The sequence below is a fragment of the Chanos chanos genome, chromosome 8 (assembly GCF_902362185.1).
Source record: "Chanos chanos chromosome 8, fChaCha1.1, whole genome shotgun sequence".
Lineage (NCBI taxonomy): Eukaryota > Metazoa > Chordata > Actinopteri > Gonorynchiformes > Chanidae > Chanos > Chanos chanos.
In genome coordinates, this window is record NC_044502.1 from 17,780,022 (window position 1) to 17,803,994 (window position 23,973).

Genomic DNA, 23,973 nt, shown 5'->3' on the forward strand with positions numbered 1-23,973 from the left:
AATAGTCAAACTACTTAAAACCACATCTTAACTAACACTGTGGCTCAAACACACACACACACACGCACATGCACACACACACGTATTTTTCAGTGTGTGGTAAAACTTTTGTGTGTGTGTGTGTGTGTGTGTGTGTGTGTGCGCGCGTGTGTGCCTTTATGCACTGAACTGGAATCTGTTGGAAACATCCTTGCCTCATAATCAATCAGTCAATCAGTCAATCAGTCAATCAATCAATCAGTCAATCAATCAATCAATCAATCATTCTGTCAGTCAGTCATTCAGTCAGTCAGTCATTTGTTCCTTGTCAAACAGACTCTGATAAACCTCATATAGATGCTGAATGATTACTGCCCTGCAAGCTAAATGTAAATGTAAACAGTAGTAGCTAAGTGTGAAATGGTCGTCAAGCAATCTCTCAGTGTATTTTTCTCTAAAACGTGGTCCAGACAAGAAGAGGTATTTCAGTGACAAAGAAATATGTTAAAGAAAAGTCTCAAAACCTGAAACACAGCACTCCCTTCCCTCCCTCTCTTTTCCAGCTGCTAGATCTCAGTGTGACTAATATTTGAGATGCTCAGATTTTTCCCCTTGTTTTGATATATTATGATATATTTTTTCTAATTTCGATGATTTTTTTTTTTTTTTTTGGTAAAGTGTGTTAAACGATGTAATTGAATCCATTCTGTCACAGCACTGAGTCTGTTCATCTAATACAGCTCATCAGCCAGTGTTAAATGAACTTTAGAATGTTACAAAATTAACACTTTCCGGAGTAAATGCATTTAGGAGAGTGCTGCAAAACTACACCCTCTCAGAGTAACCGTAACCATGCGGATCTTGCTGTAAGTCAAATGACTCTGAGACTTGTGTTCTGGAAAAACTAATGCTCGCAAATCTGTTTTGTTGTGAATGTTGAATGTTTATCTCTCCAAAGAAGTTATGAGGCTTATTCTATGGGTTTTTGTGGATTTGTTTTTCATTTCTGTTTTTGTTTTGTTTTGTTTTGTTTTTTGTTCATTTGGGTTTTTTTCCTATGACTCTGAAATTTAGGTGTGTATTTCACATGAGCAATAACTCCATTTCTTACCAAATTGCAGAATGCAAAGGGCCATACAACATGTAAGCAGACTTTGTGTCAACGACTGTGTTTGTGTGTGTGTGTGTGTGTGTGTGTATTTTTTTATTTATATCGTGTGTTCATTGTGAGCACACGGGGAATGGCTCTGTACTGAAGAAGTGAAAGATGTGTGAGGATAGCTGATGTACCTGACGGTATTTCTGTGTCAGTTTTATAACTGTGTGTGAGTGGACCACTGTCTGGAGAGAAGCATTGAGAATGGTTTATGCCTGTATTTAACATTTCATTTGTGTTTTCTGAGACCACCAAGTCTGGTCAGTAAATGATTATGCTGGCAGGTAGTGTGTATGTGTGTGTGTGTGTGTGTGTGTTAGAGCGTCGTGCGGAGTTAGAACAGAATTATTCTTTCTGTGAAAGATCAGGACAGTGGCTTTAAAATCACCCCATTCCTTGTAATATCACGGTTTCTTTTCTGTTTGTAGAATTTAAGCTATTTCAATGCATACAATAAATTCAAAACTATCACACACGTGTATGCCTGTTCTTTGTCTGAGGTGCTCAGTTCTGTGTTTTAGACCTTTATAGTCACATTTTGTTAATGTAGTCAGTAACTCGTTTGTCAAAAGTTTGATGTTTCTGTCGATAACCGCTGTTAGGACACCGCTGTCCAGGTGCTGAAACACAGTGTCGATGACCTCACTCTGCTCCGCTTCTCCCGCCGTGGCATCCTATCCACTGCAGCCTCCTTAGAAATGGAGGTCACGGCTCCACGGGGTGGTACAACACCACGTACGACACGTTAGGGAGAGAGTAAAGGGACGTTTATTGAATTTAGAGAAGCTTTTCAAATCTGAGAGGAGGGGTTGGTTCCTGATAGTGGACTGGTCCATTTGCTCACACTTTTTACGGATTAATAGTTTAGCGTCGCCTTTGACAGGACTATGAAGTTCCATAGGATGATTGGCTTGACTGCAGATATGCAGCACCCTTCCTTTTAGAAATGCTATTTAAAATTTTTGACCTTGGCAAAAAAAAAGAAAGAAAGAAAGAAAGAAAGAAAGAAAGAAAGAAAGAAAGAAAGAAAAGAAAACCCCCCCTAATTAACTGAACTGAGGCCCGCAGGTTACTTAAGGTCATTCCGCTAGATTGGATTATCTGGGGGGGAACCGCGTCGCGCGACCAACTTCGGGAGGAGTTTTCGGAAGCTCGAGTGTTCATTGGCCCGTGCTCCTCTGCTCTGAGTCCGGAGTCCGGACTTGGGAGCCCAACTCAGCCAACAATAAACACCTGCTGCCGAACGCGACGCTCCGGTAGACAGAATGGAAAGCTTGGTACGAGAAAATAAACATATTCAGTACTCTTTTAGACATGATATCGTTTTGTAGTAATAGTGATACAATTCTGTGCAAACTTGTGATAAAAGAGTCCTCTTTAATTTTGGTGCCGACGAAGAGGCGTGGGTAAAATCGTGTACTTTTTTGCTGGGATAGTGGTACACAGTGAACGTCCAACGCATAAAATTGCTAAATTTTTACATGAAAAATTTGAGGAAGTGAGACGTCGTTTTAATTTCTAGATTACACGATGCAGTAATAGTCATAACAAAGGGGGCAAATACTTCTTCCCTCAAATCTGCCAGATATAGTCACTCTCCTCAATACGACAACCTCAGCTCCCGTTCTTAAGGACAATTAGTCAAGAAACTATCAGAACATTAAAATACAATCTTCATGACCTGGTCAAATAAAGAGTTGAACAGCACGTCTACTGTAACTGCTCTAACCGATATTCTAAAGGTTCTCATTCTTTAGTAGTCGCCTTATCGTTGTTCAAGAGCTCATCTTGAGTTGAAACATCGCTTTGATTTTAAACTGCTGATGCTGAGACTACCGAAAGATGCCTTCACGTTTTACAGTTTAACTCAAAGGACAAACATATGGACAATTCTGGTCTGTAGAAGAGCGTTCCCGTTTGACTGCTGCTCGCGGATTGAAGGAGTGAGGGAGTGAGGGGAAAGAGATCCGTGGCTTTGAATGACAATGACGGTTGCAATGATCAGCAGATTGCAGAGCACAGGTCTGCGTTTATTTACGCGCAGGACATAGAGCTCGAGGCACTGTAGTGGGATCAATAGTTCCTGCTCTTTCATTTGAATAGCGTACATTGGTATTCCTGCATAGGTCCACCGCGTCCTTAACACGGTGGAGGTTAGAGACCCCGTGTTTAGAACTCTTGGCAATGAAGTGCGAGCCTAACGGGGCGAGAATGAGGGAATGCTTCCCTGTTTCTTTACTTTTCTTTTCCTATTTCGTTTCCTTCTCTCTCTCTCTCTCTCTCTCTCTCTCTCTCAATATCAAATTTTCTAATGCCTTATCAGTATGACTGTCAGTTTAGAATTTATGAGGCAAAGGTGAATAGGCAAACATGCAGCGCTGTATAACAGTGACAAAGTGTCAAACTGATGTGTGATAACTGGTGTGTGTTTGTGTGTGTGTGTGTGTGTGTGTGTGTGTGTGTGCAGAAGAAGACCAAGAAGAAAAGAAACAAATGTAAACAGCAATAAGTCTATTTTTGTTGCTTCAGCTTTACAGTTACTCAGTGCTTCTGAGGGTATGTCTAGCCCCAACAAGCCTTGCAGAAATATCAACAGATTTCTGTCTGTCTGTGTTTATCTTTATGGTCAGGCCTGTCTGTGTTTATCTCTATGGTCAGGTCAGTCTGTGTTTATCTCTATGGCTGGGTCGGTTTGTGTTTATCTCTATGGTCAGGTCAGTCTGTGTTTATCTCTATGGTCAGCTGCGAGCCGGGGGGGTTGGTGCTTTTTTAAATTGTAATTTTTATTTGTAATTGCTGACTGTAATTCATTGTTTTGCTTGGCAGTGTGGACTGACTCTAGGTGCTGACCCAGAGGGATTCTGGGATATCCTGGAGGAGAGGAGGAGGAGCAGTGACCTCAGCCACGCCCTTAGGACCTTTAACCCCCAGCATTACTGCAGGATCACGACCTCCTCATCCAGCACCATCAACAGGACAGTCCTGAAATCACAGTACCTACGCTACATTACACAGGAGGTGACAACTCAGTCACACACACACACACACACACACACACACACACACACACACACACACACATACAATGTTTACAGATATGCCACACACACACACACACACTTACTTGTCATGCATTGTCACACACACATGCAACGCATACACACTATATATGTGTACACTACATCACACAGGATAAAGAACATGGCAACACACACTATACACACACTACACACATATACTGCAGGTGCACACAATATGCACGCCTCATTTCGCACACACACACACACTCCCACATGCACACAAGCACTATTCACATGTGTACACACACTTGCACACACAGTTACTCATTCAGTCACTGTGTCTGTGTTGAGATTGCTGAGGAGACAGGGGAGCCAGTGGAGCTGGTGAGGGAGGAGGCTGCTGGGATACTGGAGGAGATGGCTCAGAACCTGCAGCTAGGTTTTATACGTCTGCTGGCCTTCAGTCTCAGCAAAACATTCAAGAGGCTTTTCAGCAGCATACGTGTCAATGAGGAAGGACTGAGCAGGGTGGGTATGATAACACGCACACACACACACATAAACACACACACACAGGCAGGCATGCATGCATATGTTTCCACACTCTCTTTCACACTGTATGTCTGCTTTACACTGCCTCAGTAGTTACAGATGATGATGATGATGATGACATCATCAACATCATTATCATTACTCATAATTATATTCTATGAAGTGATTACATTGAACAGTAGCTGTCTTTGGTCCTGATTTCTCCATGTTGATGTTTGCGCCCCCCCCCCCCCCCCCCCCCCCCCCCCCCCCCCCCCCCTCAGCTGCAGGCAGCCATTAAGGATCACCCCGTTATCCTGATGCCCACTCACAGGAGCTATGTGGACTTCCTGGTCGTCTCCTACATCCTCTTTACCTATGACCTTCCCATTCCCGTCATCGCGGCCGGAATTCGCAAGTATCATGTCCAAAATTCCATGCCAGAAAAGCACTGTATAGAATGGATTTTCTTTTTGTCAGGGGTATTTTTTGTTCTGTAAATTAGTCCTTCTGTCTTTGTTTTCTGCAGCGTTGATGGGAATGAAGCTGATTGGGGAGATTTTCCGTCGTTCAGGGGCATTTTTTATCCGCCGTACGATTGGCTCAGACAAGCTGTACTGGGCAGTGCTCTCTGAGTATGTGAAAACATTAGTGCGGGTACGTGTGTGTGGCAGTCCCTGTGTGTGTGTGTATGTCCCTGTGTGTGTGCGTGTGTGTGTGTACGTCCCTGTGGGTGTGTGTGTGTGTGAGTGTGTGTGTTTTTGTTTCAGAGTGAAAAAAAAACAGAACAAACTACCTGAGTTTACCACTGTTTGCATTTTCAGTATTTCCAGTCTCTGGAACAGTTCCCAAGGACGCTGCAAACTGCTTAGTTGTAGATTGTCTTTTGTAAAAGGACCTGGAGTCTGTTTGACATGCATTGTCTCCAACACTGTTACATTCAATGTTGTTTCTAGTATTTTCATTAGTTCACTTCCTGAAGAGCATTTATAAACTTCATATTAAACTCTAAAAGTTCAGGAGCTATGACCTCTTTCTTTTTTTAAACCTGATTCACCTGTGGATATGTAAGACATTTGAGATACTTTATATAATGGTACAGTCCTTTTCAGCCAGAGCATTGTTGTGTATTGTTGTCTCCTTCGTTTTTCTCAGACGGGTTTTGCTCCACTGGAGTTCTATGTGGAGGGACTGCGCAGCAGGACTCTGAAATCACTCTCACCAAAATTAGGTACACACGCACACACACACACACACACGCACACGCACACATGCACGCACACACGCACACACACACACGCACACACGCACACACACACACGCACACGCACGCACACACGCACACATACACACACACACACACGCACACACACACACACACACGCACACACACACACACACACTAAAAGTGCCTCTAACTCTGTGTGTGTGTGTGTGTGTGTGTGTGTGTGTGTGTGTGTGCGCGTGTGTGTGTGTCTAGGTATGATGTATATGATCCTGGAACCCTTTATTAAAGGGGAGGTGTTTGATATCAGCCTGGTTCCCATCAGTATCAGTTACGATCGAGTTCTAGAAGAATCTCTACTGACCCATGAGCTACTGGGAGTCCCCAAACCAAAAGAGACTACAATGGTACAGTCCATTAGCACATTCACAAGTCTCCCAACCTCAAAACGTCTATAATGGTACAGTCCATCAATGCACTCACACTTGTCCCAACCCCACCAGTTCCACAATGGTACAGTCCGAGGCAATTATGAGTTTGTCTGTGTCTGCATGTGTGTGTGTTTGTGTGTCTGTGTGTGTGTGTGTATGCGTGTGTGTCTGCAGGGTTTACTGAAGGCTCGGAAAGTTCTAGAAGAAAATTTTGGGAACATGCATGTGTATTTCGGTGTGCCAGTATCAGTCAGAGATTTGGCCAATGGGAAAGTCAACCGTTCCCAGTATAACCTGGTACCCAGGTAACACACTCACACTGTTAGACATGTACACACACACACACACACACACACACATACAAACACACACACATACAGTCTTATCTGGATGAAACCTTTTTGTCATTTTTTGCTTTGTCAAAGCTTGTCACGTTTGGCCCTCTCAGAGTCATATGGATCCTGGGTCTTGGTTTCTGTCTTAATCATGGTCTACTGAGCTTATTATTTTTTTACCACCATGGCCTCAGGCCTGGTCTCCACACACAGACACACTTAGAGTCAGACCTGGTCCCCCACGCATGGACACACTTAGAGTCAGACCTGGTCCCCCACGCATGGACACACTTAGAGTCAGACCTGGTCCCCCACACACAAACACACTTAGAGTCAGACCTGGTCCCCACACACAAACACACTTAGAGTCAGACCTGGTCCCCCACGCATGGACACACTTAGAGTCAGACCTGGTCCCCCACGCATGGACACACTTAGAGTCAGACCTGGTCCCCCACACACGGACACACTTAGAGTCAGACCTGGTCCCCCACACACGGACACACTTAGAGTCAGGCCTGGTCCCCCACGCATGGACACACTTAGAGTCAGACCTGGTCCCCCACGCATGGACACACTTAGAGTCAGGCCTGGTCTCCACACACAGACACACTTAGAGTCAGACCTGGTCCCCCACACACGGACACACTTAGAGTCAGACCTGGTCCCCCACGCATGGACACACTTAGAGTCAGGCCTGGTCTCCACACACAGACACACTTAGAGTCAGACCTGGTCCCCCACACACGGACACACTTAGAGTCAGACCTGGTCTCCCACGCATGGACACGCTTAGAGTCAGGCCTGGTCTCCACACACAGACACACTTAGAGTCAGACCTGGTCCCCCACACACGGACACACTTAGAGTCAGACCTGGTCCCCCACGCATGGACACACTTAGAGTCAGACCTGGTCCCCCACACACGGACACACTTAGAGTCAGACCTGGTCCCCCACGCATGGACACACTTAGAGTCAGACCTGGTCCCCCACGCATGGACACACTTAGAGTCAGACCTGGTCCCCCACGCATGGACACACTTAGAGTCAGACCTGGTCCCCACACACAAACACACTTAGAGTCAGACGTGATCCCTGACTGTAAAGCTGCTTTGGGGTCAAAAATCTTTGTTTCATCAAGCGTTACACAAATAACATAGATTTGAATTGATCTGGCCAAACTTTTGTAAAATCCTCTTGCTTTCTCTCTGTCTCTGCCTCTCTCTCTCTCTGCCTGTCTCTCTATCTCCACCTTTATCTGTCTCTGCCTGTCTCCCTTTCTCTGCCTCTCTCTCTCTCTTTCTCTCTCTGCCTGTCTCTCTCTCTCTGGCTGTCTCGCTCTCTCTCTCTCTCGCTGTCTCTCCGTCTCTGCCTCTCTGTTTGTCTCTGCCTGTCTGTCTGTCTGTTTCAGGGACTTGCCATTGAAACCCAGCGAGGATGTTCGAGTGTTTGTGGGTGATGTGGCTCAGCGTGTAGTCCGTCTACAGGAACAGGGGATGGTTCTGAGTCCCTGGAGTCTGATGGCTCTGGTTCTGATCCAGTACCCGGAGGGGCTTGACTGGGACCTCCTGACCCAGAAAACTCTTTGGCTGAAGGGTTTAGCACTATGCTATGGAGCCCGTCTGGACTGGCCTGGTGCGTCCTGGATTATATACTCATATGTTAATTACATGTGTCATAGGTTTATATCTGGGTGGATTTTGGCAGTAAATATGGATGTAGTTAAGCTTCTTTATAGTGAAGAGCTTGTTTGTTTTGTGAAATGAAACCATAAAACACCACACAGTGTGGACAGTTAAAACACTGCACAGTGAGGACAGTTAAAACTCTACACAGTGTGGACACTTAAAACAATGCACAGTGTGAACAATTAAAACACTACACAGTGTGGACAATTAAAACACCACACAGTGTGGACAGCTGAAACACTACACAGTGTGGACAATTAAAACACCACACAGTGTGGACAGTTAAAACAATGCAAAGTGTGGACTGTTAAAACAATGCACAGTGTGGACAGTTAAAACACTACATACTGTGGACAGTTAAAACACTGTACAGGTTTGACTGGACAGTTTACCTGGGCAGTGCTGGTTTGTTCAGGCTGTACTGGTTTGACTGGGCAATGTTGGGTTAACTGAATAGTGTTGGTGTGACTGGACAGTGTTGGCCTGGCAGTGCAGTGCTGGTTTGACTGGGCAATGCTGGTTTGACCAGGCAGTGTTGGTTTAACTGGGCAGTGCTGGTGTGGCTGGACAGTGGTTGGGTTGACTGGGCAGTGCTGGTTTAACTGGGCAGGCCTGGTTTGTTTGAGTACTGGGCTGGTTTCCCTGAAGCTTGGCTGCACTGGCAGTATTGACAGTGCTGTTGTAGTGGAGGGAGATTAGGGATTTCCATGGGCTTTCTCTTCTCTGTGTGGAGTTTATGGGTTTGATTCTGTCCCTTGTGATGGGGATTTAACATGTGACTCAGATCCAGCTCCTCTGAAAAGGCGGTTTAAAGTCTATTTAAGTTAAAGTGCACTCGAAAGTCACTGTGAGTGTTTCGGAGTAGTTCGGCAGAAATAAGATCCTCACAAGGCTGACCTGGAGCCTCACCGGGACTGATTTACTCATGAAACTCCTCCTGCTCCTCAGCATTGAACTCCCAACAGTTTTGTCTTAAAGTTGTAACTGGTGCATTTATGTATGTCACCATTCTTCACATGTTCTGAGTCGTTAATCAAATGTTACTCATCTGCGGTGTTTGCATGTTATTGTACATGGTGGAGACTGGGCTTTTTCTGTGTCATCCGTAATAAACACTCTTTTTTTCTTACCCTGCATCTTGACAGAATGAAACAAAAAGTGTTTCACTGCAGTTATCAAGGTGCTAATGTCGCTATGGGCTCTAAGGTGATGACATTACTATTGCTGCTGGACTTGAATTCGTTATGCATGTTTTTTTGCTGATTGCTTTTTGAGGAAGACCAAGTTGGTTTGAGCATCACATCTAACAAGTCTGTAGAGGGTGCACAGGGATGTTTAGGCTCCTTGTGATTTTGAGAAAATCTTGTTTTTGAACACAGAATGCAAAGTTTCTTTCAAATAAACCTGAAAACTTTGAAATGAGTCACACATTTAATGGTGATCATTTTCAAACACGATTATTCAACTCAGTGAAATCCAGAAATTATGCGATCATTATAGTGGAGTATATTTAGTGCATAGATAGCTGTTTTAACAAAATAGACTTTGCAGTGTCTTTCCACTCAGAAAAAATATTCTGAAGGGAGCATGACTATTTGTGTGTTTGTTTTTCAGAGCAGGTTTCTAACCTCGAGATGATGTCATCACACTTGGCCCTTCATCACACTGTAGCCCGCTGTGAGAAGGGGCGTGTACTCCTGGTTGAAGAGGATGGGCTACATGGGGCGGAGCCTGTCAGTGAAGAGGAGGGTGTGCTCAGACGTGCTGCAGTGGTGCTCATATGCGCCTCCTACAGGAACCAGGCTCTGCACGTTTTTGTACGGCCTGCCATGGCTGCTGTCGCCATGACAACTGCCTCCAGTGTACGAAAACGTGAGTGCTGATCCAATGCCAGCATTCCATTCCTGTGTCACGTTGTCGAGGTATGGCCACAAGGTCCAGATGAAAAAACGATAGGCCATCCTTCCTCAGGAGGGTGTGTCTACCCATTAGTGGGCCCTGACAGACATGTGCCTGTGTAGCTATTAGTGTTGTCATGGTAACAGTAGCTCCCGATGTCATTACATGAGTGATTGGCACGGCATGTGATAGAGGAGGCATATACTGGCTTATTCACTACAGCTGAGATACCAGTCGTGAGTTCAAACAAAGTGAAGTTCAGGGGTAACTGGGCACTCACTTTTGGGTGATCGGGATAAAATGGGGGAAAAAACAAAAAAGCAAAATATGCAGAAACACACACGGACACTTGTCCTTTGGAGTGGAGTGTTTGTGAGGTCGGAGCTGACCAGGGCAGCCATTCTCAGAGATTAGTGTGTTTCCAGTGAGTCACAGGAGAACAGTGGATGTGGAGTTCTGAGGGAAATTCTACCTGACAGGAGAGAGAGGATTTATAGTGTGTGATGGTTAAGTTAGCAGGACAGAGAAGATTTACAGTGTGTGATGGTTAAGTTAGCAGGACAGAGAGGATTTACAGTGTGTGATGGTTAAGTTAGCAGGACGGAGAGGATTTACAGTGTGTGATGGTTAAGTTAGCAGGACAGAGAGGATTTACAGTGTGTGATGGTTAAGTTAGCAGGACGGAGAGGATTTACAGTGTGTGAGGGTTAAGTTAGCAGGACGGAGAGGATTTATAGTGTGTGATAGTTAAGTTAGCAGGACAGAGAGGATTTATAGTGTGTGATGGTTAAGTTAGCAGGACAGAGAGGATTTACAGTGTGTGAGGGTTAAGTTAGCAGGACAGAGAGGATTTACAGTGTGTGATGGTTAAGTTAGCAGGACGGAGAGGATTTACAGTGTGTGATGGTTAAGTTAGCAGGACGGAGAGGATTTATAGTGTGTGATAGTTAAGTTAGCAGGACAGAGAGGATTTATAGTGTGTGATGGTTAAGTTAGCAGGACAGAGAGGATTTACAGTGTGTGATGGTTAAGTTAGAAGGACAGAGAGGATTTACAGTGTGTGATGGTTAAGTTAGCAGGACGGAGAGGATTTACAGTGTGTGATGGTTAAGTTAGCAGGATGGAGAGGATTTACAGTGTGTGAGGGTTAAGTTAGCAGGACGGAGAGGATTTATAGTGTGTGATGGTTAAGTTAGCAGGACGGAGAGGATTTACAGTGTGTGATGGTTAAGTTAGCAGTAGCAATGGTCCAACTGGAAGAGAAGTAAAGTTGTACAGAGAGAGAGAGAGAGCAGGTGTGAGGGGTGATTGCTAAATACAGCTAAATAACAGTTACCTATCTCACACCTCTTTCTTTCTCTGTAGTGGACGTCTTCAGTCAGTTCCGCTTCCTGTTGGACGTCTTTGCCAACGAGTTCATCTTCATTCGCAACAACGCCGAGCAGGTGAGATGTGCCTGAGGCTGCAAACGCCATCTTACAACTCTTTTCAAAAGTTTTCAAAACTTTTTAAATGTCCAGATGCTCCAGACTAAAGCTGAAGCCTTAAATTCCAGATGTACTCTCTGGTGTAAAACTCCAGTCCTTACTTTCCAGTGTAGTCTAAACCCCCAGCAGTGGCAGCTCTAGTGTATACGGCACCCTGGGCAAACCCCCCACCCCCACAGCTTATCCTGTGCTGTTTATATGGATCAACTAAAGAAGGGCAGATGACGCCCCCTCCCCCCCAAACACAGAAATACCTGCACAAATCAACGAGAAGCGCGCTAAGTTACCACTACAACTGTTCATTGCTCTCTCCGTGTTTTGGCATAATTTGGACGGTGTTGATTCACATAGATATTCTGAGAGTCAAAAATCCTGTTTCCGGCGCCCCAGGTGCCGACTGCTTTTATATTATTCTTAACGATTTCACACAAACCAGAATAAAATGAAACAATGCATCTGTGAACCTATATAGTCACAGTATTATGAATGAATTGTGGTTTATTTGGTAGCATTTGCTAGAGTGACTGATTTTACTAATTGCGTCACTACTGTACAAAGTTGGAGGTACGCAATTTGATAGATTCCCCCACTCCCCCTCGGGCTTCCAGTGGGGCGACCTGAGGTCAACTAAACCCTGCCCCCCTCCCCATATTGTACTTCTGAGTGGGGGGTCCTTCCCAGGCAGTAGCCTACCTAACTCACACACACTAGAATCAGGGGGCCCACTCCGAAAAGGTTAAGTGACCCATGATATCGTTGACGTGACGTGTAAATGAGCGATAGAAAACCGATTGCTCAAATGTCATCATTCCGAACTTTTGTGTGTGTGTGTGTGTGTGTGTGCGGGCGCCCCATGCTGCCCCCGGCAAGATGCCGCCCTGGCCAGCTGCCTATGCTGCCCATGCCTAAATCTGCTCCTGACCCCCAGACTAAAACTTCATCAACTTCATGCTGCATAATTACACCTCTACGTTAAACCTGGACAACACTCTCTCCCTCTCTCTCTCTCTCTCTCTCTCTCTCTCTCTCTTTCTCTCTCTCTCTCTCTCAGGACTTTGACCAGGCATGTGCCTTGCTGCAGAGAAGTGGAGCAGTGTGTGCTGATGAACACAGTCTAAATGTGACTGAGGAAGGACAGACGACCCTCCACTTCCTCCAGACCATGTTGGAGCCTTTTATACAGACATACAAGGTAAAGACATCATTCAATTTCAACTTCAGTGCAATACATCTAGCCATGAGAAGTACACTAACCCTCACTACTTAGAATTTTGGTTGGATCGGATTCGGCTTACGAAATTGAACTTTTATTTGATTGATTCGATAGTTAGCAGTTCCTTAATCTGCCCTTTTGAGCACAAACTGGACAGGTCCCTAGTGAAGAATTGGAGATCTTTTAGGACAAGTCTGAGTCAGGAAGTCCCTGACAGGAAGTCTTTGAAAACTAACAGCTGTTAACTAGCTGCTGATGTGTTACCAGGGCATCTAACAGTGACAAGGTCGTGAGTAAAAATGAAGATAGTTAGGACAGCTAATTTACCATTGGACCAGCTGTCAGGATGGGCATACAGTTTAAACTAACCCTGACTCATCTTTCCCCTTGCACTTACTTTTTGCCATAACCTTCAGCCTTTAATGTGTATGTGTGTTCAGATGGTGTTTAGGTTCCTGTGTGAAAGCAATGCTCAGGTGTTCACAGAGAGGAATTTCACACCTGCAGTGCGGAGCTTTGCCGTCAAACTCATACTCTCAGGTAAGGGTCGGTTTAAACTAGTGCCCAATACTAACTCAAGACACCTGAATTTCAGTCACAGTTTAACTTAACACACCATTAGCTTAACACACCTGAATTTCAGTCACGGTTTAACTTGACTCCTACACTAGCCTAACACACCTGGATTTCAGTCACAGTTTAACTTAACACCTACACTAGCCGAACACATCTGAATTTCAGTCACAGTTTAACTTAACACCTACACTAGCCTAACACACCTGAATTTCAGTGACAGTACTGTTAGTGTATCAGATGGATCAGGCTAAACATCCACGCACCTCACACCTCACACCTCTTTACTACATTTCTTGAGGCATTACTCTGGGGTAAACGTGTGTTCTCTTTACTCTATCGGAGTTAGGGTTAGGAATGTTAGGGAATGTTGTTTCTCTGTGTTAAATTAATATAATTATGTCATTGCTACATCTTGGTTCCACTTCACTTTAGGCTGAATGTGATGATTGTCTGTGCTGAATTTTCCCTGTTGTATTTCTCTTCTAGTCGTGTTAACCCTTGCCCGTTTTCTTTCTGTTTACGTTTACATCTAAATTTCCATTTATTCATTTAGCAGATACTTTTATCTAAAACAACCTCCAAGTGAGACAAAGAACAAATTGAGCATGTAGCCATCAAGCACCTGGCTGGCGTATATGTGCCACAGCTAAGCTCAGTATTAAAACAGGAAATAAAAGAGTGAACAAGAGAGGAAGCAGAAAATGTTTTGTTTTGTTTTGTTTTGTGTGTTAATTGCACTGTTCTTTCTCTGTGCTAAATACGTTTTTTTTCCCTGTGTTACTTGCGCTGTGGTTTTTCTGTGTTGGTTTTTTTCCTGTATTACTTGCGCTGTGGTTTTTCTGTGTTGGTTTTTTTCCTGTGTTACTTGCGCTGTGGTTTTTCTGTGTTGGTTTTTTTTTTCTGTGTTACTTGCGCTGTGGTTTTTCTGTGGGTTTTTTTCACTTTTAATGGCACTGTGGTTTCTCTATGCTAAACGGGTGTTTTTTTCTGTGTTAATTGCATTGTTGTTTCTCTGGGGGTTTTTTCTGTGTTAATTGTGCTGTGTTTTCTCTGTGTGTTTTTTTCTGTGTTAATTGCATTGTTGTTTTTCTGTTTTTTTTTCTGTGTTAATTGTGCTGTGGTTTCTCTGTGTGATCTTTTCTGTGTTAATTGCATTGTTGTTTCTCTGTGCTAAATGTTGAGCAGGAGAGTTGCAGTGTTACGAGTGTCTTTCCTCAGACACACAGAAGAATGCAATCTCTGCCCTACTCAACATAGGAGCTGTCACCAAATCAAGAGTGTAAGACCAACAAAAAAAATTCACTTCAGCACACAGCATGCATGCAACACACTCCCCTCAGCTATAATACAACTCTCTCTCTCTCCCTCTCTCTCTCTCCCTCTCCCTCTCCTTTCAGATCTGAACAGACTGAATTCTCTGTGAATAAGGCAGCAGTGATGAGAATAGCAGACACTCTGGGTAATAACACAGTAGCATGATTTGTCACTAAGGGTTTGAGAGTGAGGGTACAGTGAAAAGTTTAACATAACTGTTTATCTGTCAGGTGTCACTTTGTCAGAAGTAATTCACTCGCACAGTCACTGTGATTAATACAATACAAAGCTTAATTCAGCCATAAATCTTGTTGTCTGGTATAGCTCTTTTCTCTGTTGACCTGTAAGTCATTCATACTACTGCCTTGTATTATATGGGCTGGTACAGCTGTAGTAATTGGTTTAATCTGTAATCTGTGTAATTAATTAATCTGTGCGTCTCTTTGCCTCCACAGACGGCCACACTCCCTCTCTCATGATCTCTCACTCACGACTGTAAACTACAGCTGCTGACTGCTGTTAAGGGATTCTGAGTGTCTCTGTCTCTCTCAGTCACACACACACACACACACACACACACACACACGCACACACACATACGCGCGCACTCACGCACACACACACACTCACACATATGCCCACACACATACCCACGCACATGCAGAAAAAAAACTCACACTGACACATGCACAAACATAGGGGTTTGTTAGTTGGTTATTTTGATAGCAATAATCCAATAAGTGAATAAGTGAATAAGTGGTTACATTATGAGTTAGAAAGAAAAACAAAAAGAATGATGCCTTACATCCCTTTATCTCCACTGACCTGGCACATCTGCTGATGACATGATAGAAATGTAATATGTCAATTTAACTTTGACATATTAAATAAGAGACAGTGTAGATTAATTGTGGTAATTAGACTATTCAGAGAGACTGCAGTGGTCAGTCAAAACAGTGAAAGTATGAAAATGTACGTTTACAATAAGCAGCGTGTTTTTTAGTACGATCCACTAGAATTAAACCCTCTTTCTTTACATATCCCTCTTTCTCTCACTGCTTTTCTGAGTGTTGATTCAATTCAGTTTCTTTGAATAGCAGCATATACCGCAGTTAGTGTCCCAAGGCAATCAAGATTGGCACTCCCAGTGAATATGCCAGGAGAAACAGTGGTCTTCTGCAGTTAGACTGGAGACAGAGGCAGGATTGTGTGTGGTAGAGAACTACTGGACCAGAATGCAGTGGCGGGATATGAGTTCCAGACAAACTACAGTTGTGAAACATTTTCAGTTTAGCCCATTCGTTTCAATGTCCAAAAGAGTAGGTCACTCACTAGTGTTTTTGGAAGTCTTCTCTCTTTTTTTTTCGTTTTTCTTTGGCCATAGAGAGGTGACTGGATCCTGACAGTAAACTGACAGATACTCCTCTACCTGAACACTCAGCTTTTTCCTCTCCTCTGTCACTCTCCTCCGCTCTCTCTGCCATCTGTCCTTCTCTCCTGTTAGAGAGAGTAGAAGGAGCTGAAGACTGCGCAGAGTGGACAGGAGTAGGTATAATGCCCCCTGGAAGCAGTGACTGGCAGCTGCACAAAGACTCAGTGCTGCTGCCTGCAGGTGAGGAGCAGAATCAAACAACACACACACTCCCTCCAGAGTATATGACGGGATCTTCTGAAGCTCTGTAAAGGCAAATTTACTAATCCTGATAATGTATGACAAGACTTTATCTGTACATTTGTCGTCGAGTACCCCGTTGGTACTCAAAAGATCAATAAAAAGAAAGCAAACAAGTAAAACGGTGGCACAGAAGCTTATGCCTGTGAGGACGGTGTGCCAGGCAGCCTTGGCAAAATGAAGAATGGAGAAGCGCACAGCCAATGCTGCCAGGTACAGATGACACAGACACGTAGTGAGTGCATGCAGGACAAGGCGCAACTCATGAATACAGTGTCCTGATAGAAAACAAACAAACAAACAAAAAAATCAGTTGTCAGAACATAAACAAATACAAGAACAAATACATACTTTACGGAGATTCAGACTAGAAATGCTAATGTCCTGCGGATAAGACGTGTGTAAGCAAGAAAGGTTGCCCGTAAACCGCAGCCGCTCACCGTCGGTGAAACAGATCAGCCAGATAGCTAGAGCGGCGGTTCCAACCATCGCGAATGAGTTAAACTCTGCGTGTGACTTGAGAAAGCATGTAATTCTTCTGTCAAGGTGCGGACAATATGATCCACATACCAGCCGACTTGTCGTCACAACCTACCTCTCCCTTTTCCTGAGAAACGGAACTGTTGGCTGCGCACAACTTAACAACTGCTCCGCTCAGGTGGATGGACACGTCATAAGCATGTCGTTAGCCGGTTCACTGGCTAATGTGTATCCAGACTTTGTTGGGAAAGACCCACATTTTGTCTTTTTGTTACTCTGTCTTTGCTTACAGTTGTTATGTAGTCTATGAGATAAAATATTCGGTGACGAAATGATAATTAGAAGAGCAAACTCATTTCACTGGCTGTAGTAATGAAACACTTTATTAAATCGTACTTTTTAAACATGAAACATTACGCCTACAGGAGTTTTATATCAGTTTTTAAAAATGCCACTCAAATAATAATATTAATCTTCATCGTCGTCGTCATCATCATCGTTATCAGAGATGATGAGAAGTAATGCTAGTGAATGTTGTGAGTTCACAAATTTTTCCGTCACCATTCCATCATCTTCTTCATACAATTATTATATTCCTTCATTCATGTGTTCATTACGGTCGGTATACAGAATCGCATTCCGAAGTGCTTTACAGTCATAAAGAACATATCTGTGGACATAAAAATAAAGCATGTGTAACCGCTAAAACAGAATAAGAGATCGGTAGTCACTGAAAGTCAAATGTTTTAAACAGGCTATGGAATTTAACAGTGTTGTATGGCTATACTTGAGTAGAGGTATTAGGCCTATGACGCTATATGTGCACAAGTATCAAAAGAACAAGTAAATGACATAGACAAAATGCCATAGACAAATGGCGGTACGACCTTTCCCTGTGTATAGGAAAGGTCCTACTAATAAACCATTGACAAAAACAAATAAACAAACAGTCTGCCGTCTTCTTATTGCCAATCACAGATAGACCCAGGTGGTCGCTTCTTTTAATACATCGGTGGCTTTACACGGACGCTTATCTCCCCAACACATGAGGTGCAAACCGAAATTAAAGCCACACTGCAAGTTCACAATTATGCTTCTTGAGCGAAACAACGTCAGGTAGGTGACATTTGTGAATAATTCCACTCGTTCAAAGTTTGCGATCGCTCTCCCTCACCAGCTCTCCCTCTCTCTTTCTTTCTCTCTCTCTCTCTCTCTCTCTCTCACACACACACTCACACACACAGCAGTGTTGTCAGAGTTCTTTCATCGCAGATATAATTCGTTGAATTTGATCATGTTCCTTGCTGGTTTTTTTCTGCTCTCTTTCCCAGTTTGCTCTGTCCTCCGCTGCTTCTGCGGACAGAATTTCCTGCTGGCTCTGCCGTGCCAGCGACCCTAACACAGTGACCGGTCCCAACAGGCAGTGTCCTATCGCGGCGCAGAGACTCAACACCGTGAGCATGAGATGCGGTCCGCTTTCTAAAAACGCACAAAAGAATTCAGCCAGATGTAGCTTATGTTTCCTTTCCGAAGCGACTCTGCTAAAATAATGTACATCCGTCTCAGTCTTCATGGCGAACCAACAACTTTTAATGACGTTAACTCCAGCGCAACGCAAGGACCGAATCGCCAAGTACAGGTGGCACATACTCCCGATAAGCGCCCGCACTGCGTTGCCTGCAAGACAAGAAGTCGCAAAGGAATAAATAACCTCAACTACAGCTTTATTTTTGTTTACAAGCAAACGGGGGCATGTTTGTTCAGTCAACGTAACGCGTAACACATAGGCTACAAGAAAACGACTAGTTTGTTTATATCGCTTACCATTAATAACGCAGAACAACCAGACTAAAATCAATATTGTCAAAATCATTTCTTCGTTTTCTCTCAGTCACGAAGCCTAACTTCATTACCAAGGACTAGTTTGACTATAGCAGTTCTATAGGAGCTGCCGATACGCCTACTAGTCTCAGAAAACGAAACTTAGGCTGGGCTTTTCACGTGCCTTTCGTGTCCTCATTCTTCAAATTTAGTGTAATGTGTTTAGGAATGCATGAATGAAACTTTCAGAAACCCAACCGATGGATGTAACCTATCGATAACGTTTCGGTTACAATTATTGCTGTACCAGAAGAATGATCACAAGAATGGACGTCAACTTAACATAGACTAAAAACAGCCAGCCTATAAGATTTCCGTAAATGACTATAGCCTACTCTCTCCCGTCCTTTCTGTAATAAACATGAAATGATTTGTCCCTCATGAGCACCGGTCCATATTCTGACATTAGAAACGACAGCGGACGAAGGCGGCAGAAGACGACTCCAAGGTTGCACTAAATGGTTTTATTAAGTTACATGCAGAAACAGACATCACACAGAAACATCACACGAATCAGCGTGTGTTCTTGATTTTTTTTTTTCATAAGGATGTATAGAAATAACTTAAGTAGGCTAAATATTTCGCACATGTAAAATGGATGGTAAAGCCAATGTATGGAAGATTTTTATTTTTTAATTAATCCAGTCGAGCGATTAGCTATGAATACACACATTAAATCCGTGCATTATGTGATGTTTTGTAATGGACCAAAGCTGAAATCCCTCTCCAGACACGCTTAACGTAGGCCTAGGTAAAGTAAGCCAATTACGTGTTAAGAAGTAGTAAAGTTACATATCCGCACCCACTGTGCGCCTTTAGATCGCGTCCACTTCGTTTGTGTGCCGCCACCATGGTAACGGAATCCAAGTTCTGAGAAGGTAAGACAGGCTGTCAGCGGGCCATGAACGCACACCTTCTTGTTGCCTCCACCCACGGACTCCGCGTAGAGCCACTGAGTTCAGAAACAACTATTAGTAAACGCCTGAGATGTGGGTTTGTGAGCTTTTATTCTGTGTCAGAACTGCAGGTTTAAAATAACCTACGTCCTATACGTGCTCCAGTGATTTAGCCGATTGGGGAAACGTTAAATCTGAGGTAACGTTGTCTATATTCTTTTACCTGAGATAATCTATATTGCAATCTATTACTTTGTAGCTCCTGTTAGAGAGGAATTTTGAAGGGATATATACATAAGTCACACGACCTCTTGTTAAGTTTGAAACTTGGCAGCTTTGACAGTGTGAAATGCGACACTAGTATTCGTGTTTGTATGCCAGCCTCGTCTTTTCAGGTAAATAATTTTACCGGTCACATCTCCACGCCTGTCGCTGGAGCGAAAGATAGGCTTACTTTTCCAGCATCACGTCTTAGCATACACATTATTATGGAATGGCAGAATGTTTTTAAAATAAAACCACTTTTCAATGCGTTGAGTTTCTAATAATGAATAAATATTGCAGATATGTTACTGAAACTGAAGAAAAGTAGCGAAGCCGGTTTAATCACCGTCCATACACCAACTCTACTGAGCATGCTCTCATCCACGGTAGGAATGCAATGTAATTTAACGACTTTTTCACCTCACCGTTTTAAGATACCTGAGTGTTGAGTGAAATTATACCACTGAATTAAAATGTCCTTACTATAACACCGAGAGAATTTGATCTGTTTCAACCTTCAGTGTATGATTATGGTGTTACTGCCTACCAGTATCTGGCTCCTTGAAGAAAAACTTCACAAGTTTATTATCTTTTCAGGTGTTTAGGTGCATTTCCTTGGCTGTGATAGCTGATTTTTCCTCATGCTAACATTAGCACCTGTTTTAGTGTGTGACGCTAGTTCAAACCTATGTCTGCAGTCCAAAACCCATGTCAGAAACGGCAAAAAATGGTGAATCCTCTCACCCTTTCTTTTGAGTCATACATATAATTAAAAAAGAAGTAAAGAGAAGAATTGGCTCAGAGTAGCTGGTTGACAGAGGACAGTGTTCTGAGACACTGACAGTATCTTGCTGTCTGTGCTGCGGTATGAGTGAAACCAGAGCAGACTTACCACGAGCAATAATTTATCAGCTGTCACCCTGAACAACTTGGCTCACATGACAGTAACAGTGTGTGTGTGTGTGTGTGTGCATGGATACCTCTGCTTTGTTCTCAGCTGTACTATTTAAATCAGAGACAGCACTGAAAGAACTGTGCATGAGAGACAGACAGATATCAGGCTACAGTTCTCTTTCTCTCTCTCTCACACGCACACACACACACACACACTGCTCATATTAGCGACATACACCTATACCTGCACTGGTTCACAGGCTTGGATTCTTTCAAAACTGTATTAGTGCTCTCTTCACACATAAAAGCCATTTACCAAACAATATTCTAATTTTTCACAATGTGTATTTTCTATGTGTGTATTCTCCTGAGGAAGAGGAATATGCTAAAAACGTCTGTATGCAGTATGTATGTGGACATGTATGTGCAGTGTACCATGTTAAGAGTGTTTGGGTCCTCTCTATATCACAGTGTGTGCTGGTCTGGTTGTCTGACTGGTCATGACCTCTGTTCCAGTTTGTGCGATTTCATGTCTAAATAGATTAGTGTGAGTAAAAACCCCTCTCCCTGGATCTCCCTGTATGTAATAAACAGAGTCATACATATTTTCTCCTGTATTTGATTAGTCAGTGCTGAAGCCTTGAGCTGTGTGCACATCTCCTTAAACACAGACCTCTAAACTGTCTGATCTAGTCCAGTGGAGGTGAATGTGGAGAGTCAGCAGTGATGATGTCAGCCAGAAGGAGGTCAGTCGGCGTTAGGACAGAATCACAGAGTGTCTCAGAGCCTGTCAGAGACAGAGAGAATACAGCACACAGGACACACAGACGCTCACTGGGCTCCCAGAAACTACTGAAGGTATACACACACACACACACAAACACATACATACATACACACACACACACACACACACAGACATGTATGCACATATATACAGTACGTATGTACACACACATAGACAGTTACAACAAGACAATGGGACTGGACCAAACTCACACTCCTTCACTCTTCCCCAGAGTCAATTACACACAGCGCAACGAGAGGCCAAAGAGATCATCCAACCTCTGCTAGACACAGAGAATGGATTTGTCAAGGTATGGGTGCAAAAGTGTGTGTGTTTGTGTGTGTTAATGTTTGTGTGTGTGTGTCTGATTTGGGATCTGTAGTGTTTTCTTTGTGTGTGTATGTATGGATTGTGTGTGTATTGACTGTTTGAACATGTGTATATGTGTGTAGGATCTGGAGTGTTATTTGAACAACATTGAGTATGGTGAACTGCAAAAACGGGCACTGCTTCACAAGCGTTGGACAGAGTGTGTGTGGCATCCAGTTCAGCGCAGTGTGGAAGAGCATGTCACAAACCACTCCAATGACCAGTCCATTAGGCTGAGGAGCATGCTCACGCGCTACATCAACTACTGCAACAGCAAGGCACGACACTCACTCTTATTACATCGTTATTACACGAGAATAAAACCACACTACACCACCACAAGAGCAAGGCACGACACTCACTCTTATTACATCGTTATTACACGAGAATAAAACCACACTACACCACCACAAGAGCAAAGCACGGCATTCACTCTTATTACATCGTTATTACACGAGAATAAAACCACACTACACTGATGCAACAGCGAGGGGTGGGGCACTGGCTTATTACACATTACACTTTACACATCATTACTCAATAATAACAGTATATTACATCACTGCAAAGAATATAACGCTTATTACACCATTATTACACAACAATAACAATGTTACATCACTGCAGCAGCAAGGCACAGGATCCATGTTTATTGCACTGTTATTACACAAGAGTAATATTATATGACATCAGTGCAGGGCACAATTAATCATTTTTAGCCCATTATTACACACAAATACCCTTACCCTCACATATATGAAATCACTGTAAGGTTTATGACATCACAGCAATAGGTGCACCTTACGCTTTTTACACTACATTGACTGTCCTCTACTATACAATCATGCTTTAGACCATTATTACTGTATCAGAAACAGTATACAATACTATTAATGATCAGTAATGTTAAGCATATACCAGTGTTGTAAAATTAACATTACTAATTATACAGTGATTTACAACACAGTTAAAGTTTAGCATATCTGTGTACAATTATGTTTAACTACTACACAAACAGCATTACAGCAGCCATGGGACTGTGGAGTTTGTAAAGTTGTTAATCTGTTAACCATAATGTTAACCATATTGTTCCCCTATCAGGGTTTTGTGTTTCTGGAGGACTACGACCCTCTAGAGTACAACCCTTTTCTTCTGCAGACCAGCAGACCAGATTATTACAAGGTTAAGACATATTCATATCATTCACATTTTTATCATAAAAATGCCAGACATGTAGTTATTCCAACAGCATTATCACCATGGCAACATTCACCCAAACATTTCTGCTCCCAAGATTTCTACTCCTGGACTGAAAGATCCGCTATTCCTCCAATCACGGGCGAGGGTAAAGGAGAAGAGGGCGGTCCTTCGCTGCCAAACAGGTACATTTAAACCGTTTATTTACCAGAGGAGAAACAGTATATTTACAACGCAGCAGAATACATTACATAAGCAATATGAGTCAGCGCTGTCTTTCTAAGCAGCAAACACTGGTATAAAATATCAGAATTATAAGTGACTTGGACCTGGAGCTTTAAAGAGCCAATCCCACTATGGCTCTGATGTTCCACAGCATTGACAGGCAATAAGTAATACTCTACTATAATCACTAGATCAGTTCTGTGTGTGTGTGTTTGTGTGTGGCAGGTTCTGTTTACAGTCGACAGAAAGTAGAGGAACTTCTTCAGTGGAACAAGAATTCTCCCTCCCAGAGCAAACCTAGACGCACAGACACAACAGCATCGCCCCCTAACACAGTCACAGCACCGCCCACAAACACTGTCACAGCCCCGCCCACTGCATATCCCTCAGACTCATTAAAAGAAAGGGAGAGCCTGTGGAGGTCCAGCAGGTGCAGTTCTGATCACTGTTAT

The 23,973-nt window shown here is 43.3% G+C and overlaps 2 protein-coding genes across 2 annotated transcripts in view; both read left to right on the plus strand.

The window, feature by feature from the left end:
• lpin1b (lipin 1b) overlaps positions 1–1,606 on the plus strand; it is an 18,425-nt gene extending 16,819 nt beyond the window's left edge. Inside the window, exon 20 of the mRNA XM_030781580.1 lies at positions 1–1,606. This exon is cut by the window's left edge and continues 597 nt beyond it. The gene's annotated coding sequence lies outside the window, so the exon portion shown is untranslated.
• Positions 1,607–2,288: 682 nt separating this feature from the next.
• Positions 2,289–15,433, plus strand: gnpat2 (glyceronephosphate O-acyltransferase 2). Its single transcript, XM_030781590.1, has 16 exons — positions 2,289–2,412; positions 3,962–4,153; positions 4,507–4,683; positions 4,971–5,100; positions 5,216–5,343; positions 5,842–5,917; positions 6,167–6,318; positions 6,517–6,647; positions 8,091–8,314; positions 9,982–10,239; positions 11,632–11,711; positions 12,805–12,945; positions 13,407–13,506; positions 14,728–14,821; positions 14,940–15,001; positions 15,312–15,433. Exons 1-16 carry the CDS (start codon positions 2,401–2,403, stop codon positions 15,353–15,355), a joined length of 2,001 nt encoding a protein of 666 aa, XP_030637450.1. The 5' UTR covers positions 2,289–2,400; the 3' UTR covers positions 15,356–15,433.
• Positions 15,434–23,973: the final 8,540 nt, after the last annotated feature.